The sequence below is a fragment of the Aquila chrysaetos genome, chromosome 26 (genome assembly GCF_900496995.4).
Source record: "Aquila chrysaetos chrysaetos chromosome 26, bAquChr1.4, whole genome shotgun sequence".
Taxonomy (NCBI): domain Eukaryota; kingdom Metazoa; phylum Chordata; class Aves; order Accipitriformes; family Accipitridae; genus Aquila; species Aquila chrysaetos.
This window is the reverse complement of record NC_044029.1, coordinates 1,808,047-1,824,441: the sequence shown is the minus strand read 5'-3', so window position 1 is coordinate 1,824,441 and position 16,395 is coordinate 1,808,047. Positions and strand designations below refer to the sequence as shown.

Genomic DNA, 16,395 nt, shown 5'->3' with positions numbered 1-16,395 from the left:
GTAGTCCTGCCTGAGGTTCAAATATTGGTCAGGATTAACCTGCAGTGATCATGTCCCCTCATGGCTAGTTGCAAAAAAAAAAAAAAAAAAAACCACTGCTGCTGACAGCTCAGGCAAAAGATGGATGTACCAAATTGCAATTTCCAAGTCAGGATTATAGCTCAGTGTCCCCAGAATGAGAAGGAGCCTTTAAACTAACAAAATGCACGAGCAAGTACAGTATGAGGCCCTTTTTATTTTTTTCCCAGCAAGCCTGGTCTTGCAGATATTTGTAGTTTAGGATGTTATATGACTGCACCTTTCACCATTTAACCTCCCTGGATTTGGGATTATGCTGATTTATAAAGCCATCCACCTGAACCCTCTATGATAGGTTCATTTACAAATATTGAATTTCCTGGTAAGGTCGTCCTTAAGTGATGCTTTGCTTTTTTTCTTTTTTTTTCCTTTCCATGTAATAATACTAAGTGATTTCTGGCTGCTGTGGTAATGCTTGGAGGAGTCTTTTGCTCAGGTGTGAGCACAACAGCTCTAAGCCCACTCAGGATCGCTCCCCGTTCCCTCTCCTCTTTATGCACGTGGCCAAGCTCCGCTTACAGCCTTGCTGCTACTCCTGAAAGGGCATGTCCTCTTGCAGAGCCTAGAGGAAAGCATTCCCATGGAGGATTTGCTCTCTGCTTTCTAAGTTTTTTTGGAAGAGCATTACCGTGCCTATGCACCTAAGCCTTTAGCTGGAATAAACACTGAGATGATAGAAGAGACTAGAGTTGCTAGATTTTTCCTCTTCCAGCCAGAAAGCCTGAAAGAGCTTCTGGTAGTTGAAACTATCCTCGGAGAAATATGATGTGTTTATTTTATGATGTCTATCAAATAACATTATTTTTTATAAGAGATGCTTATGTTCCACTGACAGATTATTTCAGTTTGGCCTGCAGGATGACATATGCACATCGGTAATGTTCAGACGATACCTGCTCCCTGCTGATGGTCAGCTGGTCTTTTATTCTCACACCAGGCTTCTTCCAATGAGCTCCGTCAACAAGACATCAGTCAGGTGCCCCGGGGCAGTGGTGGGTGTACCTGCTCCAGAGCTATTCATTGCATCTTCTTACAGTTCTAGAGGGAGTTTTGTAAGTCTCCACAGCAGAAGGTAGCAGTCTTCTCAGAAGCAGTGTGCCAGATGGTACCTTTCTCTCTCAAGTCAGAGGTTAAAGATGCCAGTAGGAACTCAACTGGCTGCTTCTCAAAGGTTTATGGGACCAGTCATCAGAGCATCGGGATCTCATTGGCATTTGAGGCATCAGTTCCTCCTTTGCTGAGCGTTCAGCGGGATCCCAGGAGTGGGAGCTGGTTGCCTCCCAGAGGTGTCTTCTCCAAAGATGCTAGCTGCCAGTGCCCATACCTACTGCACGACTCAAGCACGTCCTTGCTTTTAGGTGAGCTCTGCAGACCACTGCCTCCTCTCCTTGAGTACCGATCGCTTCCCTTTTCCATTGGCACTGGTGTCTTTGCAGGACTTTGCCCCTGAGACAGTCGCAGTTTGGAAGCAGGTGTCACAGGTGAAAAAGTGTTGAGATCGTTTCCCTGTTCTGTGGTTTGAAGTCCATCTCTTCACTTTGCCATTGCCTTCAGCTGCAAGCAGGATGACCTGCAAACCCCAGGATGTGCAAGGAGACTTACTTCTGGGGGAGCTAGCATTGTCCCAGTGAGCAAGATTCAGATTTTCGATCTCTTACAAATCCCTTTTCTACATCTGGGCTATAGAGGACAATACATCCTTGGGCTAGGAAGGATAGGACTCCTGCAAGAATTCAGCTGTTGAAGGACTCGGAAACCTCCCAAAAGAAAAGGGTATATTTCATGAAGAAATTTAGAGTAGGTCTTCTAGTGCAGAAAGATCTGGCCCGAGGCACTGCACATTAATCCATACTTGATACTCCAGAAATCAGTCTGGTTTCTCCTGTGAGTAAAGAATTGGAATGATCCATGTTTGAGAAGTGGGAAGGAAGGAGAATGGTCTATGTTATCCTGTGGAGTTTAATCATGAAGCTGTACGTGTCAGTGCAGCATCAGTGAGAATTTTGTCTCCATAAGGTGAAAATTTTACTCCTAGAAGTGCTGCTTTCTGATGAAATCACTGCTAATTAAATTTTCTTTCTACATTCCATTGAGTTTTCAGTGGACAAAATCAGCTGATTTCTTTTATTAGCTATTTCAAAGAAATCAATTAAAGAGTTCTAATTACCATTTTATGTCACAAGCTTTTGTTAATGAAGATTGTTATTTTTATTAACATTATCTGCCATGTCTAGCTTTTGCTTGCTTTAATTTTCGTTGTCAAATTGAAAAATAAGGTTTAGCTACAGAGGGAAATTTATTAATTCCTACCAACAATAGATTAAAAAAACCCCATTTATAAGGCTTCCTATCACTTTGTTATCGCTTTTCTCTTCTAAATGAAGAGACAAAGAAATGAAACGCGGAAGACGGTGGGAAGGAGAATTAAATTTGTTCAGATATGCAACCTTGTGAATTCCTCACCACTTTAGATTTTCACCCAAGGAAGGCACGCCGCAGCCCCCGCAGCGTCCGGGTCCCCCAGCCTGGGGACGTGGGCTGAAAGTGTTCTGGCTCCTGCAACCCTGTATATCTGGATTTCCTTTGCTTGTAAACGAGGTGCAAGGTGGGAGACATGGAGAGTAACTGGGTGGATATGATAAGGGCTTCCCTATAGCGCAGATTGTAAAAGATAATCAAACCTTGGCTTAGAGAGAGCTGCATTGTTTCTCTTGCTAGATTATGGTCTGCTCAGCAGCCTTCAGCCCTGATGGGGCAGGAACAGCTTGAGCAAGGTAGAATAAGAGCAAGGCGTTACCCTGCCTCCACGGAAACATGCTTAGCCTTTGTATATAGCTAATGGAGGGCTGGTTCCCTCAAGCACATAATTAGTTACGCAGGCGTTGCAGCTGAGCATACGTGCCACTTAACTTTTTTTAATGCCACATTACCAGGTTGCTGCTTGAATTTGGAAATTAACTGTATTGAGAAAGTGCCTTCAAAATTTGAGAGAATTAGAATGAGACGTGACTTGTTTTTTTTTTTTCTTCCCCTAGGGGAATTTTATAAAAAGGATGTAGGATTTTAGGATATCTTATTTTTATTCACATTCTAAAGCCTTGTGTGAGCAGTTAACATTCACGTATTTCAATGCAGTCCTTTAAGGTCTAGGCATTTACAACTTCCAGTCAGTCAGAGTTCAGTTAAATGCAGTTGAAGGGTCGGAAGCGACTGAAATTGGTAAGCTGGGTTCTCGGCCGTTACAAAGAAAGGCACAGCAGAGACCTGGTGGGTCCGCAGCTGCCTTTGTGCTCCCTTGCCGCCAGCTGTGCCGGTTCTCCAGTATGCACCAGCGCATTGCAGAACTTGATCTAAGGGATACGGACTGCCGGCAGCAGCGAGAGGCCGTCTTCGCAGCCCGGGGCATCCCCGACGTCACGTTTGGGCGAGGTGGCACAGGGCACGGGGCTGCTGGTGGCCCTCCCAGGTGGCCGGGCAGGGGGGCAGCCCTGCTGCAGCTGAAATCCGTGAGGTCTTCCCTGAAGCCTGGCTTCTGACAAGGCTGTCCACAGATACGACCAAGCCTCTCCCCAAGAAATCCCCAGGTTTCATTTCAGAAGAGGGTTTTTACGGCAAAGCAGGACCTGACGTTTCTGCTGCTGAAAGCTGTTCCTGCTAATAATATTGTCCAAATGAGGAAGCAATTGAGCAATATCAGATGGCATGGCTCCTTCTTCAAATGCTGAGAAACTTTTGCTGATAATGGGAAAGTAACCAATTACCTAGCAAACAGCAATTGGGTCTGGAAAAAGGATTTTTTTTTTTTTTTTCTCCTTCTTGCTTTGTTGTAGAATTCCACTATCAATAGGATAATACCAGACTGGAAAACTCAGTGGTATCAACCTTAAAATGATTTGGCTTACAGCCATATAGTTCGAAAGAGCATTTTTTAGATGAGTAGCTAATTGGGGAGTTAACTAAATACTTCCAATACCGTTTTATGGGTACGGTGATTTATTCTAGTTCTTATGAAGGAGACCTGATTTCCCAGCTCAGCTTTTATAGTAGCTGTGCCAGCTGCTGAATTCAAAGACGTAATTCCGAATAACAGTGATCTGATAAATTATCTGAAGTTTCCTACAGAATCTTTCCTAGCTGTGCTGTATGTGAACATTGTCTGTCTGTTCTTTAGGAGGAAATACGTCCGCAGTTTGAAGCCAAGTACTCCAAGAAAGAACGAATGAACCCCATATCCGGGAAGCCAGAGCCTTATCAAGCATTTGCAGATAAATGCAGCAGACTCATTGTTTCTGCATCTGGAATATTTTTTATGGTTTGAGAACTTTTATTTATTTACCAGTTGAAAAAATACAAAATAACATTATCTCTGCTGAGAGAGTGTAGAGATATTGGATATGTCTGCTTGAAAGTAAAATAAGCTCTAGCATGTTTACTGCAGGCTGCAAATCTGTACGTAGCAAATTGCCTGAGTTTCTGTGAAGTCCTACACTAGTTTATTCTTCACTGAGTCTCCCAGATAGTTAAGTCCTTCCTTCAAGGCTATACACAGAACGCTGTATGTAGCGACACACGTGCCAGAACAGCGACGCTATCACATTCAAACACCAACTTCAGCTGACTGAATTAGCTCACTGATTTCCTTGCCTTCCCTTTGTAGACAGAGCAGGGTGATGGGGAGAGATGCCATGGAAGAGGCCGTTGTTCTCTGGAAACTCTACAGAGAACCTAACTAAGGTGCCTAGAGTGCCCGATGATGTTAGAATGTCCTAGTGTTTCAGTGTATTGAGGAGGTAAGAAAAGAGGATTCATATTCCTAGTGCAATTGAAATGGAGAAACCAATGTTCCTTGTCTAAAATGAGGCATCTCTCTCCCCCTTCCAAAGTGCAAAACTAAATGCAGCAGCAAAATCTCTCTTAACAGAGAGCTGCGTGCGTTTCTGCTGAAATGGCCCCATCTTCTAACTCCACTGAAGCAGTTATTCGCTTTTATTCACATGACAACAGCAATGGTAGGACTGGTCTTGAAAACACAGACCCTCGTGGAACTTACTGGGGCTTTTCCAGGAGGCTAGAAAACGATATAAGTGTAAAACTGCCGGAGCTGTGGAGGGGCAGGTAGGTGAGCTAGCTCAGCAACTTCGTGTTTGAATGAGAGGGGAGGGAACAGGGCAGAGGGCTTGTAAGAAACTGATGGCTTCAAAATTGTCCAAAGCAATCTTGGACAAGGAAGGCAAGAGCATTACTGAGGTGGTCTGTGCTCTGGAACGTCAGGGGGGTAGACAGAGACGCACGGAGAAACGCTGGGCACGAGGAGCTGACGTACTGTCTGACTGAGCCCCCGAAGACACTGACGTCTGCTCAGGACTGCAGTCTCTGCTCAGAATTGATTCTGCACCTGCAACATTTTGCATATTTTCCCTACGGTTTTTTTCTTGAAGGGGGACAGTTTTCACTCCCTACCCTTTGCAAACGCAGTCATTAATCTTAGCCTAGTGATAGATCTTGCTCAAAGTGCCACAGAGAGTAGCCTTGCTCTGAATTGCATGCACCACAAATTGTCCCCATAACAGTCCTTGAAATAGGACAAGGATTATTTTCACTGAAGATATTTTTTATTGCTGGCATAGCGTGGGCTTCCAATGAGTTAGAAAAACTCTGAATTTTCCCCCATTTAGGTAAAAATATTCCTTAAAAATTATATCTTTAAGCACAGGAGATACACACTTATCGACACTTCAAGTCAGAGCAGTTCTAAAAATTTCACAGCATTGACTCTCACAGTGCAGTTACTAATACAGCTTGAAGCAGGTTAGTGGTTCCCTGTTAACGAAGGGAAGCGGTCCTTCCCCTCAACACTATGCAGGGAATCCAGAGACAATCCTTCACATTCACACACACTTTCTTTTTCTTCTGCACTGGGATTATGTCAACCAATTTTGTAACTAATAAAATATGAAACCAGCTTGATTAGAATTCAGTGTTTTCAAAATCATTTTGCCCATTCAATTAGCTTAGATTTTGGTAGGTTTGAGTTGTCTGTGTGTAACCTTGGAATACACCTATCTTTTGCAAATAATCAGCTGTCTTCTGCTGAAGAAACTCTCCTTCTCTAATAAGGTAGCTAAGGGGTACTGTGTCAGAGTTTCTCTGAGATGAGTCACCTGTGCTAATTCACAACGGTTTGTCCTTTAGGTGGCTTGCTAAACTGTGACATAAATTGGTCACAATGGAAAACAGTTGTTGTTTAGTGCTCAACTGTTGCATATGGAACACAAAGTGATTTAGCAGCTTGGCTCAGCTGCATGGCTTTCACATTATAAATGTCACATTTGCTGAAAGTCTCATCAGAGTAGAAATTACAAGGGCAACTGAATTTGTTACCTTCCCTAGATAGAATCTTTCCAGAACTGTAGCAACAAACAGCTTGCTAGGGTAGCCTGCCAGGGTTGTTGTTGAGGCAGTGCTTACAAACGGAGACATTTTTTGCTCTAAGTGTGAAGTCCATCAAAGCATAAAATCCATCCCAAATATGACATCATCAGGCTGGGACACCAGCTTGAGACTAGCCTTTGCACATTGTGGAACATGCATGTAAGGAAAATTTCTGATTCCCAGAACTGGCAACACTGTTTCCCTTATTAATGCTAAGGAAGAGGTACATTTTCAAGAAAATGTTTACAACTACAGATTATTTTAATATGATTTCAAAGATATTTTGCATTATGGAAAATAAAAAGGACTTCACAATAAGAAGAATATTCATGTTGAAACCTTTCTCTAGAATCAAAATGGATGTATTTTTCAAGACTTTCATGTCATTGTTTTAGTTTTCAGTGTTTCAGGGAGAAGATAACTCCCGTTCTATTGAAAGTTTTCAGGTTCTTCTCTCTAATTCTTTCTTCCTTTAGATCTGTGTGGTGATTGCTGCTGTTTTTGGCATTGTTATTTACCGTGTTGTGACTGTCAGCACGTTCGCTGCCTTTAAGTGGGCTTTAATCAGGAATAACTCTCAGGTTGCAACTACAGGGACTGCAGTGTGCATCAACTTTTGCATCATCATGCTACTGAACGTGGTGAGTAAAACTAACATATCCAAAGTTATACCTGAGCCATCAGATCAGCAGATATTTCAGTCTGCAGACCACTGAATGCTTTTGGTTTCTTTTTCAGCAGGAATGGAGTGTCTTGCTAAGCCAGAGATGGTGTTATTGTTTATGCACGTTCACTATGTAAAGTATAATTCCAAACCCAAAACATTATGCAAAGTGTGTTTGAATGTTCTAAAAAATATTTTAGAGAGACGTGTCTGTACTCCTGTTTTATCCTCTGCCTCTTTTTTTCCTTTCATATGTTTGCAGGTTTCAGTCCGTTTCATTAATATTCTTCTTTTCAATTAGTGTTCTGATGTTATTTTTTAAATACAGGGCCGAGCTTAATTCTTATTTATACTGGTTTCAGTCATTCCAGCTTCAGTTTTCACAGTAGTTTACCAGGGAAGATATGCATATACAGACACAGTGTCCATGTGCAGGAGAACTCCTTTGAGCTAAAAACTCCACGAGGCTTGAGCAGACGTGACTTGTTCTGTGAGCTGCCTATGGCCTTTGCCAGGGTACACCAGGGACACGCTCTGGGTGCACTGGGGGGGGGCTGGCTGAGGTCAGGTTATTGCTGTGAACTGGTTTGGAACCAGACTTGGGACGAAAATGGGAATTCCATGTGGTGACAGTATAGCATAGACCAGATGGGGAATGAGTTTCATTCTTCCATCGAGATGCAGGTACTTTGTATGTTGCTGTGATAGCAATGTGTCTTCTATTAGTTACTCTTGGCAAGAGGTGCACGGCCTTTTACTATCAGGTTTTTGTTAACTGATGTTATAAGAATGCATTTTAAGGGGAAGGAGGGGTCAACCTACAAACCATCCAGGTGCTGGAGCCAGGGCGGAGTATCTCTACCCACTCAGTAGCAAGTGTCTTCTGCAAAAAGCATGTTAGGCTTTGCTCCAGGAGATATGCTGACTTAATTCCTGGGGGAAGTATAAGAAGTTATTTCAGGCCTGCACATTTCCACTTTCTGGCTTGGAGACTACTTTTTTTCCTGTGCAATACCCAAGCATTTCCATCATCTAAAAATTAATTTTAACAGCCCCTCGTTTACATAGCAGGAAATTCCAAGAGGCTTTGCTGCAGAACTTCACTTTTCCCTTTGGTGTAGGCAAGACTGGATCAGTGACTAGGACAGTCTATCAAGAACTGTTGACTTTCCTGTGTTTTCCCGAAGGTGGGACTGTAGGCTGAGAAGGGGCAGAAAGAAGAGGTGGAAGCTGTTATTCTCTCCGAATTTGTACTGAGGGTTCTCTTCTTTATGTTATTTTTGATTTATTGTTTGTTGTCTGCAGCTTTTGGGGGTTTTCTGTAAACCATCTAGAGCACACAATAAGCATAGAAGAAATAAAAAGAAAACTATATATATCTATGTCAGTACAACATCCATTTCTAAGCTCTCAGTATAAGTCATTGTATATGCAGTGAAGCAGCAACAAAGAAATACTGCACAAACAAAATTACTTGGTTCTCAAAGAGTTTTACAGCTTAGAGAAATTTTTAAAATAATGGAAGATGGCTTGAAGGTGCCTTTTGAGAAACTTTGTTTTATTTCCTAAAATACATCAAATAAGTAGAGCACTGCAAAGATGGATTTCTTAAGCCTTATACTCATTACCATGCAATAAACAGCACAGCCTTAGATCTGGATATAGCTCATGGAAACAAAAGATCCCCAAAATATGAAACTGCAGGAGCTTTTCAAAAGGACTTAACATAATCCCTCACTTCCCATGATGGATAAATGTAGTTTACTGAAGGACAGTAGTGGGGTTTCTTTTGAAAATAAAAATAATTAAAAAAAAAAAAAATCTTACCCCAGGAGCAATTCAGGTAGTTGAATCCTCTGCAAACTGTGACTCAGGAAAAGTAGCAGGAGAGCAAGCAAAGATACAGTAATAAAACCAGAATAGACCGAAACGTATATAGCAGTAGGGAATTCACTGCCTGGAAGCCTGGAAAACCACCAGTGATTCTGACACGAGGTGACAACTTCTCTGAGCATCAGGGGAAAGGTCTAGACCACAAGTAACTTCTGGAGCGGATGCTCTGGGAGCTAGGTACATACACTGACACATCCATCATGAGAAAACAAAATGACCTTCAAGCATAATGTCTCCCAGATAATCCTGCAGCCTGACCTGGGAACAATTATTAGCTTTACCTAGGTTAATAAAACCTGTTAATTCCAGTGGTATCGCCCATAGAAAATACGAACACAGAACAGAATATGATCCTAAAAAGGCCCCTTGGGACCAGTAGTGATAAACTGCAGTAGCAGATAATTAGATCCAAACATTGTTAACAGAATCTCTAATGCAGTCGTACTGTTCCAGGAGGAATAGCAACAAAATACAGTTTTGATACCCCCTTCTGCAGAGCAATGTACATTTGTGAAATAGCACACTCCCTGCTGGGATCAGGATATAAACCACTCAGACATTTAGCACTTTTACAGCTGCCCTTAAGAGATGGTTTTAAACCTAGAAGAAACCACCTTTTTCATTACTTGAAACAAAACTGTTTCCTCCAAAGGCAGCAAAAAGCTATTCTAAGCAAGAAGTGGTTGTTAACAAGGGTGGGATAATTCAGGAGGACTTCAGTCCTTACACAGGCAGTTTGATCTGTAAATTGTACGTAACTCAATTTAAGCAAGAGTTTATAAGGATAACTGCAAATGAAAAGAAACGTTGCTGATATGCACTTTAGGAATAAGTAAGTACTTGAGCCTGAAATATGAGCAGTTTGTATCCCTGCAGGCATCAGTGAGAGTTAAGGACATTTAGCGTTTTGTGGGAACAGGCTCCAGACTCATTTAAAGCAAATGGAAATTGTTGTATTAATTTACACCAACACTGATGTTGGTGGTGATGTACTTTATAGGTTCAAAACCCCCTTGCAAATACTAATTGTGAAAACCCTCCAAGGTAGTTTCTGTAAGCTTTATGAAGTTAGCAGTCTCCCGGAGAGTTTGAGAGCATGGTATCTGCCCAGCGCAGAAAGTACCGCTTAGGATTTAGAACAACATCACTGAGTCAGAGTAAGAAATGTGTCTGGTGGGGGGGATTACTAAAGACTTTCTCTGAAGCAACCCTGTCTCGCCAATGTCTTTCCTTTCAGCACCAAGAAAATCCCAAACAAAACCAAAAAGCCCAAAATACCCAACATACCAGAGCATGGTCTTACTAGGGTGATTTTTTTGAGAGAGATATATGTTCCATAAGTAACTAAAACAAAAATCCTAGTTGTGCTGTTGTTCTGCTTTGGTATTTTGGAAAAGTTATCTCACCCTTTTCCACTGTGTTTGTAAAATAGGGACAGTGACAGCAGTTTTTTCTCCATATAATGTGGATGAAAAGAGCTGAGTATAAGCTTTAAAAATACTACTGTTCCTTGTTTGATTATATCATTATTGTACTATTACTATATAGTTTTATTATCATCATTATCAGAACATCACAGAGACAATCTGGATGTTAGATTTAACATCTAAAAGCAGTTACTCTACCTAGAAAGCAGTTCTGGTTTTTTGAGCTGGTCATGTATCTAAGAGGCTGTTTCTTCTCTGTTACAGCTGTATGAAAAGGTTGCTCTTTTCCTGACAAATTTAGGTAAGCAATATTAAATACAATATGAATGATATTGTACTGATTTTTTGGTCCCTATACTGTGATAGCATTCAAACTGTCTGTATAAATATGAAAAATCCTGATTAATTTGCAATCTATAGGAATTAATGTTTTTAAGTTTATAATAAAGGAGTATATAAACTAAGCGATAGTGCTATTCAATCAGCGGCGACAGCAATCACCTACCTGGCATGCTTGGGTCTTGTTCCAACCCCTTACCTTGTAAGAACTTAAACAAATTGTTACCTTGAGGGGAAAAAGCGTAAGTTTTCAGAGACACTGAGCACTCGCAACCCCCAGGTTTTGTGAAGACCTGGAAATGGGGGAATCCCTTCTGGAACCCCAACTTACAGCTAATTGACTATCAAATATATGCCTTTAAGAGGGGCAGTAATGTGGAGGGAAGATAACTTGGTGATGGCTCAACTCTACCAACACCTCAACTCTAACGGTGTTCCAAGTGTCAGTCATCTTTTCAGCTCGCCCGTAAAGGTGATCTTTATGCTAGAGTAAGGACATGTTTCCTAAGGACAGCAGCAGGCTATCACTCATACATGCATGGCTCAGGCAGAGTCTTTGGAGGTCCTGGTCATGCTGGAAGATTGCAGTAGTGGGTGGCAATTGGCAAGGGCTCCTTCGTGTCCTGAAGCCTGAAATGAGACTCTTGCTGAAGGCCTATTAAGCGAACCATATTATGGCATGTGTAGAAGTGGTTTGAGGAGGTTATTTTGAGCTTCTGGATACCTGTGTACATTGATGATGTTCAGTGAGGTGTTTTGGACCAGGTGGACAGATTTTGGTGTCTGCTCAGAGGAAACACACAGCTGATTTTAGCTAGTGTCAGGGCTTTTCTGCATCTGGGGAGTTATAGGTGATGTGTTCAAAGCACGTCTATGTAAGATAGCATTTTATTCTGTTGTTTCTTATTAGACTGAGAGTCCTTGTTGTATGCTGTAGATTTAAAATATTTTTTGCCATCCTGTATCCATGGAAAAGATAGCTGCTAGTTACAGTTGAGAAATGTGACTTTCAAGTATGTGATTTGCACAGGCTATGCTCTTTTCTCCCTGTGACACCCTGGGGACGGTAAGATACGGTCTAGAGACCTTGAAGCGTGATTACTTTCTGCCAGGTTATCATCAAGGTAGGTCTGATTCTTGTAGCCTGTGCAGGAAGCACTTGTATGAAAACTCAGTGGGTCAAGCTGTTCTGACCATTTTGTTCAGAACATTTTGTGGTTTTTACTCTGATGGCCTAAGTAGCTGTTTTGGTTTGAATGATCTTTATCAGTGTAATAAGCTCAGAGTGAGATTGGCAGCAAAGCTACATTCAGGGTGTCCTTCTTCAGCCTTTACGTGACCTTTCCCAGAGCTCACGTCTGTGCTCCTCCAGAGCATTGCCGTTGCCTCTGATGGGCATATGAACAAAGCTTCAGCTGCAGCAGCCTTGTTCAAGTCAAACTTGTCCTTCCCACAGACTGGCATCAAAAAGGCACGATGCTTTATTTCTTTCTGCTTAGCTAAATATGTATGCACTGGTATACACACAAACTTGGGTTTCTTGACAGGCATTTCCAAATCACTAACACCATTGTTAATTTATGGTACGTTTTATGGTTTTGCTGATGCATTTGTTCGAAATTTCCTCATGGCTAGGGCAGCTCTAATTAAAGAGAATCTAGTTTATCATTGTTGTTTCTGTACTTCCAGTACATTACTGGAGGCTCCTTAGGAAGTAGTATATGACTACTACCATTATGATACTCAGAATCACCATTAGTACTTCTACTTCTCCTCTGATTACTCCTGTTCGCAGCAATGATTGACTAATAACAAGCTCCTGCCAACTGCAGAGTAGTTCCAGGACATAGAAGTTGTTTGGTTAACTTCTGTCTTGATATCTCATTAGATGGAGATTAAGGGCCTACCTGAAGGGAAGAATATGTCTTCTCCTTTCCCATTTGCCTTACCCCATCCATTGTAAAACATTTTTTCTCGGTCTTCTGTGATGAGTTCCCTGAGACAAGGAAAGGGAGCCAAGCAGTGGCACTCCACTGGTACCTGTGCAGAGTCCTTAGGTGCCAGCATGGTGGGCAAATCCACGAAACAGAGATACAAGGAGGATTTGCTCCAGTTCCGTGTGACATCTCTAACAAAAAGGCGCTTACGTAGCTTGTAGTGGGGTGCTTTCTGGCAATGTCATTATGGCAGGTTGCAGAAAAAGAAACAAGAGAAGAGCCTGAGCCTGTAAAGCACACAGGAATCCAGGAGGGATGTTTAATACACACATTATCTCGACCACTTTCTTCCAGCCTCCTGGGAATACACATATCCCGATACCAGAAGAGATTTCTAAGTCTTTACAAGCTCACTTGCTGTGTGCTGCTTTTTGGATACAATTTCTTCTGTCAGCTTATATTTCGAAATCAGCAGGCTAATTTACAAATACATTGCCAGCTTTGATAGGTGTGTGCAGCCTTTGTGCCAAGGGAAACTGTTAATCTGATTAAACCTCTGAAACTCTGCTCTCTTTCTTCACAGAGCAGCCTCGTACCGAATCTGAGTGGGAGAACAGCTTCACTCTGAAAATGTTTCTTTTTCAGTTTGTCAATCTGAACAGCTCTACCTTTTATATAGCATTCTTCCTTGGAAGGTAGGATTGATGTCTGCACCTTCATATGTGCAAAATGAAGGAGAGAGAAGAAATAAAATTGTCTGTAGGGAAACAAAATGGGACCATATTATCACACATCTCAAAATGCAAATTCCATACTAGCAAGGCAGGACAGATTGCAGTTTTATTTTCCTTTCAAAAGCCCAGAAACAGATGTAGTTTTCATTTCCTAGCACCACATTGGCTCAATGCTGACTTTTAACAATTGCACTACTAGGAACTGATGCATCCCACGATACTATACATGCAGGTCACTTCACTCTGTCTTTATGTGTGTAATTTGTACAGGTAAGTAAATAACTCTACACTGTGTCTTTTAGAATATAATTAGGAATAGAATAGAATTAGACTAGACTAGACTAGAATTGAATAGAATGGAATAGTTCAGTTGGAAGGGACCTACAACGATCATCTGGTCCAACTGCCTGAATACTTTGCTGCTTCTATTATATGATTTGGACTGTTAAGAGTGAATTATGAGCTATCAGTAGGGTGGGTTTTTTCCACAGAAAATTTTATATATATACATATATATATATATATATATACACACACACACACACACACATATATATGTATGTCTCTTTCTGTAAGTCCCCTAAAAGCAAAAGAAGATCCTTTGAGTAGAGAAGGCTTGAGTAGAAGAATCCATCAGTATGGGTTATTTACACGTGGGAAGTTGTGGGAATCATTTTGGGAGAAAACATGGGAGAATAGTAAGAAAATTATGTTTTCCTAATGAAAACTAACATTTTCACTGATTCCACAGAAAGCCAGATATCTCAGCCCACATTATGGTGTAAGGATATAGACTGACAGTTGAAAGCCATTTTCCATACTGACATGAACAGTTTTATTCAGATTTTCTCTCTTCTCTGCATATGCTGAATATCCAACAGCAGCGTATTTGGTATTGAAATAAAACTGGAAGTAAAAATATACTTAGCCCTTCATGGAAATTATTGCAGGAATTCCCCAAAACATTTTGCAGCATGACATCTTTTATAGTTACATCAATCACGCTAAGATGACATTAGATTAAAACAAGAGTGTGAGCTTTCTTCTGCTACTGTGAACAGACTGCTTACACAACATAGCTGATGTATATTCCTGTGTTAAAGATTTACAGGACACCCTGGTGCCTACTTAAGGCTGATAAACCGGTGGAGACTGGAAGAGGTGAGTGTTCGCTAACCACACACTAATGTATCTGCTGCCCACGATGCAGTGAATGCAAGCAGAGGCAGACACGTAACTCTGCCTTGGTATTTTTGAGTGTGTTATTGGGTATTCATTGCTGTCTAACTCCACACTACTGACACCACCATCTGCTACAAAAACATCTACATATTGATATATATGCCCTTTTCAATGCTAGCAGTTTTAGTGTTGGCATCACATTTGGATAGTGGTATCAAATGGTTTAAACATTACTCGCATTCTTACACTGGAAATATTTCATCCTTGAAATGAATCAAAGTCAGATACGAATCTGGCAACTTTTTACTCCTCAAGACATCCTTTATTCTCAGCTTTTCTAGCCTTGCAGACCAGGGAGCTAAAATAATAACTTAAAAATCCAGACACATAAAATGTCCTTGAAAGCTGACCAAAACAACTGAACAACTTCCCACAAGAGCTACTGGCATAATGATCCATGTTTATAAAACCAAATGGATTTGCAGAGCAATGAGAATTTGGCTTTGCAAGTCCCTCAAGGACCCGTCCCGTTTTTTTGGCAAATACATTCAGAATTCAAAAACCATTTGACAGTTACTGGAGGTGAACAGCAGCAGTTTCTGGACCAGTCGTGTAGTTTCCAGTGCTGCTATTTGCACACTGAAATCCCATGGATTCTTTCCTGCTTCACAGCTGAATAACTGAAACAGTTTTGCAAACACATGACAAATGGCAAGTGGAAAATGCAGGACTTACACTGCCAACATGGATTTACAAACACTTCCAGATACATAAATATTTTGGTTAATAGAGGTCATCCAAATACTAGCCAAAAAAGGAATAATTTGAAAAAGCCATCCTAATTTTGAAGTAGTGAATTCTGCACATTCAAGGGAAGAATACTTGATAAATGGGCAGACGGAAATCCACTGAACATCCCTCCCAAGTCTGAGAGGGGCTGAGCTGACCTAACTGCTCGCTGCTGCCGAAAGAAGACTTCTCTGTTCTGCTCTTCCTTTGAGCCTTCCCCAGGAGCTTGCTCCTTCCTCTTCCTCTGCACTGGCTCTGGCTTGTCCAACCCTGCGAGGAGCCTATTCAGTTCCAGGTATCAGCAGGAAACTTTTCCTTTTTCTGGCCAAATTAGTTTTCTGATGAGTTACTGGGCTGAATCATCTCACAGAGGGATTGGAGAACAGGGAAGGAACCGCACCTCTCTGCAGGAGCAGAGATGGGAGGAAAAAAGAACCAGTTTGGGGAGGGAAGTGCAACAGCGAGGTGTTACAGGTTGGGTCAGTTGCTGGTGGAAGCTACTATTAGTAGTCCCTATTACTTTGCTTTTCTCAGAGAAAAAAAAAAAGTCTAATAATAAAAGAAATGTCTATTAAAAAAAGTCTCAACTTTATTGACCATATCTGTGCTAGGTCTTATTAGGAATGTAATTTAGAATATAATGCCCAGATATCCCTCCAATAGGCCTCTCTTCACCTGCTGGATGAACCCAAGTCTAAGACATTTAATAACACAATATAGTCTAGTCCAGTGTCCATGGGCATATTCAGACCACAATTTATATATTAGCGATGTGATGGTTGTAACATCACTGCTATTTCATTAATACTGCACCTACCTTTCTCAGGGTATATTGGCTTGTGTGACTGATTCCTAAAAACAGAAGGATGATGGTTTAGTAATGCCAGAGGAGTTAATTTAAAAAAAAAAAAAAAAAAAAA

At 41.3% G+C, this 16,395-nt stretch overlaps 1 protein-coding gene across 10 annotated transcripts in view; it reads left to right on the top strand.

The window, feature by feature from the left end:
- Nucleotides 1-16,395, top strand: part of ANO4 (anoctamin 4) — a 211,002-nt gene that overhangs the window by 174,418 nt on the left and 20,189 nt on the right. For all 10 annotated transcript variants that reach the window (XM_030002886.2, XM_030002885.2, XM_030002894.2 and 7 more), the window contains 5 exons: nt 4,250-4,390; nt 6,987-7,151; nt 10,759-10,795; nt 13,354-13,465; nt 14,608-14,665. In XM_030002886.2, the coding sequence (XP_029858746.1) occupies nt 4,250-4,390; nt 6,987-7,151; nt 10,759-10,795; nt 13,354-13,465; nt 14,608-14,665 (513 nt within the window). The remainder of the gene's footprint in view (nt 1-4,249; nt 4,391-6,986; nt 7,152-10,758; nt 10,796-13,353; nt 13,466-14,607; nt 14,666-16,395) is intronic.